This window comes from Vidua macroura, chromosome 5, assembly GCF_024509145.1.
Source record: "Vidua macroura isolate BioBank_ID:100142 chromosome 5, ASM2450914v1, whole genome shotgun sequence".
Classification (NCBI taxonomy): domain Eukaryota; kingdom Metazoa; phylum Chordata; class Aves; order Passeriformes; family Viduidae; genus Vidua; species Vidua macroura.
This window is the reverse complement of record NC_071575.1, coordinates 38,335,604-38,347,711: the sequence shown is the minus strand read 5'-3', so window position 1 is coordinate 38,347,711 and position 12,108 is coordinate 38,335,604. Positions and strand designations below refer to the sequence as shown.

General features: G+C 38.6%; 1 protein-coding gene across 1 annotated transcript in view; it reads left to right on the top strand.

The window, feature by feature from the left end:
• LGR5 (leucine rich repeat containing G protein-coupled receptor 5) overlaps window positions 1-12,108 on the top strand; it is a 92,666-nt gene that overhangs the window by 58,874 nt on the left and 21,684 nt on the right. Inside the window, exons 5-7 of the mRNA XM_053978563.1 lie at window positions 6,530-6,745; window positions 9,101-9,172; window positions 11,557-11,625. Coding sequence (XP_053834538.1) covers window positions 6,530-6,745; window positions 9,101-9,172; window positions 11,557-11,625 — 357 coding nt within the window. The remainder of the gene's footprint in view (window positions 1-6,529; window positions 6,746-9,100; window positions 9,173-11,556; window positions 11,626-12,108) is intronic.

The following is a 12,108-nucleotide window of genomic DNA, read 5'->3' as shown; positions in this document are numbered from 1 at the left end:
ATCAAGAAAACTTTTAGTGATTTTTAATACATATGTATATTCAAAAACTTCTTACATATGTATATTGATATGTTTTTCAAGTGTCATCTTATTTTCTTTCAAACTTTTTTTCATTTAATGCAGGTATTTGTTTAAATAGGTATCTTGGTTTCTCTTGGACCGTCATCTTATTTTTAATTACACCCTTTATATAACACAACTGACATATAATTTCAGTATTTTTGAACAAGCAGGGATTGGTCAAAAACTGGCAATGACATATCAATAATATTTTTTTACTTTTTTCCCAAACATGTTAATATATATTTTATATTACTAGCCACTGGAGACCTCCATTTTCAAATGTTGCTAAATAAAGGAGGAAAGGGTAATTGGCATTGCAGATGGAAAAGAAAAGCTTCTGCTATTCTTTTATTTGGATTATTGTAACACAACCTTTTGCAGTGAATACTATAAATAAAACTTCCATTCCATTTATTTTCTTGTTTAGATATCATTGTTAATAAGCAGCTCTTACTGCTGCATTGTCAGACATAAATAGTCAAAATTAAGAACAGGTCGGGTGCTATCTCACTGCCCATGCCACACCAGTCATGAAGAACATTTCAAAGCAAGCATTATTTACTGTATCTCATTCCTGTGAAATTTAAAAGACATTTGCTTTGATAGTGGAAAATAGGGTGGAATACAATATAGCCCACAAAGCACTTTAAACAGTTGACAGATTATAAAAATAAACCATCTTTTCTCCCTTAACAACCTGCAAAGCTCCAATTTAGTGAAGCAAATTAATTGGACTTTACAAGTAACAGCAAAGTAGCATCAGTGAAATTTTTTAGAATTTTCCAACATAATTTGTAGATTTCTTAAATTTTATTTATAAGGTATTTCAGTATTTATAGACTACTTGATGCTGCTAACACGAGGTTTTACACAAATTATTATCTAGAATTCATCTCAGATGTTCTCAGTAATTGCCTGTGTGGAACAGGTCAGCAAATGGATTTGTCATTGTCTCCCTACCTCCCAAGTATTTGACATTCCAAGAGAAGCTTCCATGCTTAGCCCGCAAAAGCACTGGAAGACTTTGAGGGCACATAGTTCTGCAACACTTACAGTTCAGGCTAAAAATTAAAAAGCAGCGGGTTTTTTTTCCCTAGAAATGTAAAATTTAAACAATCATTTTCCACTTTGATGCTTCTGTTAATAATCCTGATTTTTAGTTGAAAGTCCAAACAACTTTGATGAAGTTACATTCTCTCCAGAAAACTGTTTTCATGAAAAGACAGGAGCCTTAGTTGTGGTCTTCCATGTCACACCCCATGATAATGAAGGCTACAGAAGGTATTATCCTTCTTAAGAAAGCTGGTACCTCAACAGGTACCCACAAACTCCCAGAGGAGGAATTTCCCACATTTGAAATTGAGGTTGTTTGTACCCATGCAGATGTCTACACATGCACAAAGATGTCTCAAAACTCACTGTTGCAGTCTCCTTGGTTTATTGCACACCTTCACCATCTGGGCTGCTACAGCCCCAGGGCACTGGGCAACAGAAAAGTGACTGAAACATCATGCAATAGTACAGTGTCAGAACACCCCTCTCAGTCACAGACATTTTTCTGGGTTGATAACCAAGGACAGGAAGGTGGAGGTGCAAGGTTACCTAAAATGCATTTGCTACTGTTTTGTTTTTTTTTTTTTAATGTGCAGCAGCTCAACCAGTTAGTTGCTCTCAAAGTGGGGTGCAAAGACACTGTATTAGATCAGCAATTCCAGGCCACCGGGTGATGTTTTCTTTCATCCAATAGAGGGTACCAGGCATCCGACTCTTTCCTGTCTTATGAGCAATATCACATCTCTAAGGCAGACAAATTTCTCAACTTCAGAACTGCTAGCCAGAAATTATCCTACATGGCTGAAGCCCGCCAGGGTATGGTGGGAGGCAAGAAGCTGCTGTTGGAGTGTTTGGCAGCACAGGGGCTTACAGCAGATTGCCAGTCAGGTCCTGGCGTTGCGGTAATCACAACCAGCCGAGCAGAGCAGGCCGTGCTTCAGAGCACTCCCAGGCTCTGGCCATGGCCGGCCGCCCGCCCGGCTGCAGTCTTAACAGGGTCCTTGGCACGCTTTTGACCCATCCTAAAGAACATTCCCCTGAACTGGGGTATGTGTTCCTGGGGTTCGTCTGGTAGATCACATGCCCCTGGGACTGTCCCCAGCAGGTGACACCTTGCTTGGGAGGCTAGGAGAGGTCACTCTGAGCCATTTGGCTGAGGATTTGTGGGTACTCCCAGACACATCAAACATGCCTGTCTATCTGTGGGGTCATAATCTGGGTCTGCAGCCAGGATCCTGGGATAACCCAACAGCTGCTGGCCCCCACTTTTTCCCAGCTGTATAGATTGAAAGTACCCAGTATCAGAGCCAACCTTTGTATAAATATAGCAATGCAGTTGGCTTCTTGTCTGTATGCAGCATGATAGTATCCATCATCTTGAATGCAGATTTTCCTGCCCCTGAGCAGCACACCTGAATGTGAAGAGAAACACTACGGATTGAGAAACTCCCAGGGCTGCAGAAACCTCCTCAGGTAAAACTGAGCAGTGGGACAGAAACAAATGCTCCTAAACTGTGACTTGTGATTTGTCTTTTCTGGTCTTGTTGCCATGCAGGGTTCTTTGTATCAGTCCTGTAAAACTGAGATGTGAGAACTGCTGGACTGTTGTGTTGTAATTAAGCTTTTTACAATAGTGCTAGCATTTTCCCCTGTGGACTGAAGGGGATATCCTGCTTAAAAGATCAGGTTTGAAAAACATGTCTTAGAACAGCCAGCTCTATTTTTATTACATCCACTTTTCAAAGCTAGTTTAGATGTCACTTGCCTTTACTTAAATGAGACTTCAGTCAATCCTGTGAACAAACCCTTGAGAGGGTCTGTGTGCCAACACGCTAACAAAGATGGTGGGCTGCAAGTGACCCTCTCCTGGCCTTTATGCACTCCCCAGACAGGCCCTGTCCACAACCCCTGTCCATCATTGCTCAATACTTCATGGAGAAACTTGACTGAGGCTCCCTGCATAAGAGAGCTGAGTCAGAAGAAGAGGAAGGTGTTATGAGAGGGAGAAGTGCCACCTTCTTTGATCCACCATGCCCAAAATCAGTCCTCCTGTGCTTCCCCTTCTCTGCCTCCCCTACCTCTTAGGTACAGTCCCTTTTTCTTTGGTCTTACCTCTGCTACTTTAAACTTAAACATCAAAAGAAACATTTTATCCTTGACTTCTTTGTGGCTTCCCTCTTTTCCAGACCTTTCATTGTGTTCTGGCCCTCGTCCATTCAAGATGAGGCAATCTATGTAATAGTTGTTCATTTCAGAGGGAAAAATGGCTTGGGAGAAATCTCCTTCCTGATCTCCTATCTAACATTTGATTTAAACCTGAGTGAATGAGGAAGGCACTCTAACAAGATATTAAGGAATTTCTTGGTTGTGAGATGTACTCAGGTTGTATCTGTTTTTGAGAGAAGATACAGAAAATGGGAAAAAAAAAATATATATATTCCCTTAGAAACCTGCCACTGGCATGAAACTTAGCATCCATTCATGTTAAATTGATTAAAAAATGCAAATCAAATCTTTTTCAAACAACTGCCTTTGTCTGTACCAGTAAATGAGGTTTTCATTCTACATGGGCAATATCTTCACAATTTGTGCACATGGTCACAGAATTCACAGTGTGTCACAGGAAACACTAGTGGTTTACAGTCCACATAGTTCAAGCATTTGCTTTGAAAGGTTTAGACATTTTAAGTGAGCTCATGGTGAATTTCATAGTGGCTGCTTTATTTACATGCTGCCTATCAGAAGAGATCAAGTATTTCTGTTTCCCTAAATTAGCTCTCTCTGGAATATAATAGCAGCTTTCAAACTCACCACATGTTATCTACATATATTTTTCAGTTATAAATAGGGTCATGTTTGTGAGTTAATGGGTTTAGTTCTGAAAGTGCCAAAACTTTGATCAACACATGTAAAACAATTGGCTGAAAAGGGTGATTTTGATCAGTCCTTTATACATCAGTGTGCATTACCTACAGTATGACAGGAAACATAACCACTACTGAAACCTTTTAATATCTGCAAGAGGGAAAACGGTTCTTGGAAATTTAAAAAAGATTAGATAACGAAAGAGCACTGGAGGCAGTACTTCTTATAAGTACTAGCAGGATATGTAACCCAGTTAGAGAACCTGAAGCACAAATCATTGCAGCTTTTTTGTTTCTTCCAAGCTTTATTTAAACAATAATTCAACTATCTGGAATTTCATTTACAGTACAGCAGTTCTGTTTTTCTTTCTGTTCTGTGGGTTTTGTTTACATATCCAGTGGTGGATTTATATTTGGAAACTTCAGCTATTAAAAAAAAAAAAAAAATCAGTTCCTTGATTTGCTACGAAATATTGGTAAGATAAAAATCCTGGTCTCACTGACGACAGCAGAAATATTGCCATTTTGGCCGCAGGGTCACATACAAACAAGTAACTGTTGGCTTCTCCACACAGCCAGGCATCCTGTGAGTGACTCCCGTGGAGTGAGCAGGGACATCAGGGCTGCACAGGCAGGCTTCCTATTGAACAAGATGTTAACTGCAATACTGAAGCACATGTAGTTTGAATAAAGCCTCCATTCTTTAATCAGTGAAACTGTCAAACTAAAGCAACTGTAACTTCTTAGTTTACATACCAGCATCACCCAGGGAAGAAATTTACTTCTGACTGAATACAAAGAAATCTCATCTACTCATTCAAATTATACCTTATTTGAAAACACAGGCATAACATGGTTGTTGCCTGAGGAAAGAAGGAAGAAAAACATGAGTATTTCTAAACATTTCCAGCCTTACCCATTTGTTGACAGACCACTGAGTTATTTTGGAAGCTCTGTCTCTGCTGCCTGACATGTCAGTTATTATACTGAAAATTTAATTGTACAAGGGCTTTGACACTGAACCTTATAAATTTGTTCCAACTGACCTTGTCTCAGTTATTTGCCAGCCTGGCATGGAGCCTTAGCAGTCATTATTTGTTCTCATGAAGTAGGTAGGGTAAGTATGGAACAGGAGATAGAATGGACCTGACAATTTACATGACTGTAAATGAGGAAGCAGCTTTAAATAAAGAGATTAGCACATGCCCACCACAAAGAGTATTGCATTTCTCTCAAAGAGACCAAATTCAGGTTGTACAGAACTACTTCTTTGTACCCCAGGGGTGGCTGTTTGTTCTGTAGTATTTTCAAACACCTATTTAAATTTATTTCTGTTTTACCATTCACTTAATTACTACTCACTAAACATTTCATGAAAATTTTTAGAGCACAGTTTTCATGTTATGGAAAAGTTATAAGTCACTGCAATACATTAAAAGTAGAAAAAGTTTATCAGGGCCCACATCCCCAACTGGGTGTTTCACAAATTTTCAGAAATCTGAACTGCAATTTTAAATCTTTCCCTGAAAGAATCACAATGAAAAGGCAAAACACAGCAAAAAACAAAAGCCAGTGAATAGATGACATTATATTTGTAGCACCACATCTGAAAAGATTTGCTAGCTTTAATCCTTAATTACGCAAGTGTAAGAACAAAGCATCACCTGCAGACTCTGCAAAGGTACAACGTGCAGTTGAGCTCCCTCTGTTGGCTCTGCAGCAGCTGAAGTACTTTTAGTAATAAATACATCATATTAGCAGTACTAATCTCTAGGTAAAAATCATTATGTTCCACTACTAAAAAAATGTGAACTTCAGTTCTCATTAGAATCATTAGGATAAACAATATTTGCAGTGAAACAGGCTCCCCAGGGAAGTGTTCACAGCAGCAAGCCTGTCTGAGTTCAAGAAGTGTGTGGACAGTGCTCTTGGATATATGATGTGACTCTTGTGGATGGTCCTGTTCAGGGCCAGGAGTGGGACTCAATGATCCTTGTGGGTCCCTTCCAACACAGGTTATTCTGTGATTCTATAACTCTGTAATATTAAAGAAAAGGTAAAGCAGGAACCTCCAGAGACTCAGAAGTGAGTTCTGTTTATAGGTCTTGGAATGGGAGTTTAGCATTTGGAAATCCAAATTATCTTGCAGCTCAGTGATTTCTAGATTCTGACAGAGAATCTCTGGATGAGTTTCTTGCACTTCTTTGTTCTATGGTTCCAAACAACTGGGAAAGGAAACAAAGTCATACCCAGTCTTTAGAGACTCCGCTCAAAAATTATCAGTGTGTGCTCTCAGTGAGTTGATGGCTCCAAAGGAGAGCTGTCTCTGCAGAGCCAGCTGACAAGCAGACATGTAAACATGATTTTAGATCTCAAGGATGAGGCTGCAAGCAAGATGGGAATGTAGAATCTCCAGGAAATGAAAACTGGAAGTGGCAACCCATGTCCATCCTTTGGGGTTATGTTCATGGTGATAACTTCTTATAGCCATTATGCAAAGACATTTTTCTTTTCTTGAAGTCAATTTTCTCTGTTTCTTCTTCTCCTAGGCGTCTGGATGCCAACCACATCAAGTATGTACCCCCCAACTGCTTCAATGGCTTGGTCTCCCTTAGACACCTGTGGCTAGACGATAATTCCTTGACAGAAATTCCCGTCCAAGCTTTTAGGAGTTTACCAGCACTTCAGGCAATGACATTGGCACTGAATAAAATTCATTACATACCGGACTATGCTTTTGGAAACCTCTCCAGTCTGGTAGTTCTGTAAGTTTTATTGCTTTTTATACACAGTGTTGTCTTGCAGGTCTTTGGCCTCTTGGAGAAACAGATTTTTTTTCATCTTTGTACAGTTTGACTAGCATTTGCTAAACCACTTGTTTTGATCTAGCTTCAAAGTTTCCATCTCAATAAAAATATCCAAAGGAATTAAAAATCACCCTATCTGGTCAGCAAAACAAACAGGAAGGGGTGCATTGTGTGCTGTCTAAGATTGAAAGAGGGAAGATTAGAAACAGGAAATGAACTGAAATCTTTCTGGGGAACTTGGAAAGAACGCCATCCAGTAGAAAAATTATGCATTTCCTGTCATAGACAGTATATGTTGTTTTGTATTTGGTTACATTTGCATACCGGTTCAACTAACTGAAACATGCACGGCTGGCACCAAAATCTGGAAGGCATACTATGAATCATGGTTTCAGCTTCTTATCTTCTGGGAATGTACCAAGTGGAGAAAATCTAGACTGGCTGGAGAAACTTAATGGAGAAGTAATTTCAGGATGCTTTGGGAAACATTAACATTATTAAAGAGAGAATTATATAGTCAAGCTGTACAGGCTGTCAGAACCCATGGTCTTATGTAAGACACTTAGCATGTTGTAGCATACTCTAGCCCCAATGTAAGCATTGAACCCAGCACACATCAGGAGTCTTCATTGACAGCTATAGTCACTATCTCTGCCTCCATGGGGCCCCAAAATTGGGGATGAACAGCTGATTTGTGCTGCAAAGCCTTTGCTTTCTCTTTATATTAAATATCAATCCTATTCAAGTTAAAGAATGGATGGACTTGTGATTGACCTTCTAGACTTACATCAGCAATGGAAAAGGCAAGAGGCTGTCTTGAACTTTGTTCTCTAGATCCCTACCAGAAATGTAGTGGTAAGAGGACAGTTAAGAAATGCAGGAGAAGATAATTTCTTTTCATGCCATGCTTGCTTCTGCTCAGTTAGGTTTCCTTATTTAAGCTCTGCCTTGCTTATTTCTAATCTTCTTGGCTTTATAGTGATTAATAATTGAATCATTCCTCACAACCTACAACAGCTGATCTTTTTGGCTCATCAAAATCTTTGTGTGTGGTTCTGCTTTCATTGGGTTGCAACTCTATACAGTATGGCAAATTTTCAACACGGTGGAAAAGTGCATGGTCGATTGGAGCAAGCCAAAAGCTTTATAATTAAAGATCCAAACATAATTGAAATTTGAAGATGCACTCTTCATGCTAACTAAAGCATTAAAGGTCAGAGTAGTCATTAAAAATATAGAGTTGATTGGATTTCTTCCTAGAAAAGAAAAAAACCCACAGAACATTTTTGTTTTGCTCTTAGAATCCCTGCCTTTGATGGACAGGTAGACTCAATTTCTCTAGGTTCTGCAGAACATTCAGAGAGTCTCTGATCTTTAACAATATTTTCAGAGTATTATAAAGGGCTTAGCAGCCACTCATTCACAGCCTTTCTTTTCTCTTAAAGCCCTTCTCCCTTAGTTTCCCTCTGCTACAGGGGTAGGATTTTGAGGACAAAATAAAAAGAAAAATCTGGGGAAAAGGCATTCTTTTTAAATCAAATGATCTGAAGTGGCTACAAGTTGAATCTACTCACATTAATGAGCTTCACTCAGACTGGTTTTTTTACATGTCAGTCTAAAAGACAGAAATAGGCAGAACTCAGAGTCTTGAGATGGGTGGCGGGGAGGAGGCAGTAGAATTGGTTAAAATATATAAAAATTACTTTCAAGTGCTAAATATTTTAGGAAGAAGTTACTGCTTTTCATCATTTCAAAGAAAGGCAAGTTACAGCATTTCTAAGATTACTTAGTTTATTCATCTCAGGGAAGCTACAACTTTCTGTGTTATGGCTTTGTGTCTTTTTGCATTCTGCAAGCCTAATGCCCCTTACCTGTCCGCTGTGTTATCCATCTCCTTAATGCCTGCTCTTTTGGGCCCTATTCTCTAACACCCTCTGAATATACATCATCCAAATATATACCTCACACCTCACACACAGTTTTTCAGGCATGTTACTTAACTAATTAGCTATCATTGAGAATATGTCTATTCATTATGCAAACCCCAGCCTGGAACTACAGGATATAATACTTTTGAACAATCTAGGTGGTTTTAAAACAGATCCCCTCTGTGAAACCAAATGGAGAGGTATTGGGAGACTGAGTGGCAAGTGGTAGAGGTGCCACCTATACACGCTCCAGCAAAAGCACAATTGCATATTATCAATGCATTCCTGAAAATAAGTTAATTTTGATTTAACCATCAAAATGTTTTGCTTTAGTCCACTGTGTGCAGTGTGCTTTCCTGACTGCGTGCTTAATGTTCCCCTGCAGACATCTCCATAACAATAGAATCTATTCCCTGGGAAAGAAATGCTTTGATGGGCTCCACAGCCTAGAGACATTGTGAGTTGACCTCTTATTTGTTTGTTTTTTTTAGAGTGTCTTCATTAATATTCTGAAAGAATAAAAATAGCCCAAAAGCCAAATGTGGGTTTTGGCTTGCCTAATCGCTACAGGACCTTAGTGATAGTTCACAATGACTCTATGTAGTAAATCCTATTTTTGACTATAAAATTAGTTTGCCTTTTTAATAAGCATTGTCAATTGATAAATTGTTTGAAAGACTTGAAAACTGTGTTGAGCATAGAAAAAGAAGTGACTATTCATGAAGTTATGGTTGCCTAGTTTAGTACTATTTATTTGTCTTGTTCAATCAGTAAAGCTAATAGCTAGATTGGGAAATTGTCACAGTGAAAAGCTTTAACATTAAGAAACCGTCTTACCACAGAGGAGAGTTATAAAATTAGATGGGTTTATTTTTTTATACCTGGAAAAAGCAAAAGTTCTAGGTAGTCAAATTATGCATGTGCTTTACAAGTGGGTGAAATGTTTGTTATATCCAAGTTTTCCTCTTTAGAGAGCTCTGATAAAGAATAGCACTGGTAAAGACTGAAACTTCCTCAGGTTTTCACTGTAATTCTGTTTAGACCAACTCAAATTTTCTTGAGTTTTCCAGCAAAAACATAATCTTCATAAAATACCAATCAGGAATGCAGTGCAAATGGTTAGCAGAAATTATTTTGCTCCAGTTAGTCAAATACAGATGTTATCTGCTGGAGTCACCCAGACCCCAGAAATGCCACAGGGACAGTAAAACTTTGCATGTGCTTCCTCCCGCACCTGCTGCAGTCAGCTGCATCATTTTCAGTGATTTTGGATGTTTTACTCAACTGGGACCGAGGTTAAAAACCCAGTTATGAGAAACAAATAGTTTCAGACATGGATATTACTAGTCTAAAGGTGACTATTTGTTTTCCCATCCACTAATCTGCTTACTGCCCACTTTCACCTGTCATTAAGATTAGGAAGCAAGGAGGTTTGGGCTTCTTGGGGTTTTTTATCACCAGTTTGAGAGCATTGATCCCTTGCCACTGAATTGCAATTTTACAATTTGGACTTTTAGCCACCTATGAGTTGAGAGGAAGTCCCTCAGTGTAGCACCGGAAAGGGGGACAGGAAAGGAAGAGGAAAAATGTAACGGTTTGGTTTGTTTTTTTAAGTGATATTCACATGGCACTTGGTCACAAATGGGGAAAAACAGAACAATGGAATAAGTAATTGCAAGCCCAGTCTCAGCCACCTGGCACAAGAGAGATGAAAACACAGAGGACAGTCACAAACCTGGGAATAAATGTAGGTGCAGCCACTTCCCTGCAACAGGACAGTGTAGCCCTTGCCTCAAGCATAGTAATTGCATAATGTATAGAACAGTTCCCAGATAGTCTCAAGATAATCTGAGAGATCTTGGTGCAAATGATGGACGCCGGCTTTAAGATCATTTGTTTGCATTGAGGCGTAGGTCTGGAAATCACATATCACTAGAGGGCAAAACCAAACCATACATGCCTGTAATCTCTTTTTGTCAATAAGCAGGAGAGATTTACAAGCAGGAAGGAAAGCCTTGTTGAGTTCAGACAGCAGTTTCCTGCCTGCATTACTTCAGCCTGATACTATTTCAATTTCAATCTATTATAAACTGTGGCTTGGGTTTTGCCTGCCTGTTTAAAAAGGCTTTTGCTCCAGTTTTTCAGACTATTTTCCTCACAAAGCATTGCCAGAGAGCATCACAGTAAACTGGCATATCTCCATTTTAGTTTCAGCCATCTCCTAAATGCTAAAGGATACATATGTCATGCTGAGGGCAGAAGTAGGATTATAATCCATTCAGCCTACCAGAAAAAAGTCTGATTACTTCTGCAGCATGAGCACTTTTTAAACCAGAGGTCTCTATGGTCGCTACACCATCATTTTTACAATTTGTGTGGTTAGAACTATTCTCTTGACTGTTGTCAAGTCTTAAAATTAACAATACAGTTAGAAATATTTATAGAGAAATGTAGTAGACATGTAAAGCACAGATCACCAAAACCATTGAATATTGTTTTGAAAGACTTTTTTCCCCTGTTAATACTTTAATGTAATGCTGAGGGTGGGCAATTTATAAAACAGCAAATCCCTTAGTAGTACTTGAATTTACTTACATTGTTTGGTTTTTTTTTACAGAATAGCTAAAATGCAACTAAAAATAGAAAACTGATAAAAATAGGAACAATAATGTGCTCTAAATAGACTTGTTGGAAAATATCCATACACTTTTGAGGATTTCCTGTCTTTTTGCTGTATGTATTTATTCAATGCATAGATGATAGTTCATTACAAATGCCAGCAATGCTATGTTGTCTGCTATGCAGTGCATAACCGAAATAATAATATCTATTTTCACACAGAGATTTAAATTACAACAGTCTGGACGAGTTCCCCACTGCTATCAGGACACTAACAAACCTAAAAGAGCTGTAAGTACAGAGCTCATATGAGGAAGAAGGATGTTTTGTCTAGTATGTGATTTCTTTTTTTAATGCTGGTGATTTTATCAGTGATCCTTAAAAACTGATATCCTAGAAAAAGCTAATAAGCATGCCAACATACATAAGAAATCATTTTCAATGTTCAGTTTAGACCACTCAAGTTCTGACAACTTTTATACTGCCTTGTGCAGTGGGTCTTTCCAGGAACTCCCTTTTTGGAATACAGTAAATAACAAACACAATTAATTCACTTTTTGTCCCAAACACAAGAGTTAGATTTTGCAAACTAGCCAATGCATTAGTCTTCTAGCTAAGAAGGCATGACATCTTTATTAGTCCATCAGGTTTAATTAAATTTTACCAACTTCCCTCCCTCACCTCTATTAAATTAAAGCAATTTTTTAAAATACATTTCTTTGTAATGTTGTGAATAAAACACTTTTGGATGCACAGGCATAAGTTTGCATCAGG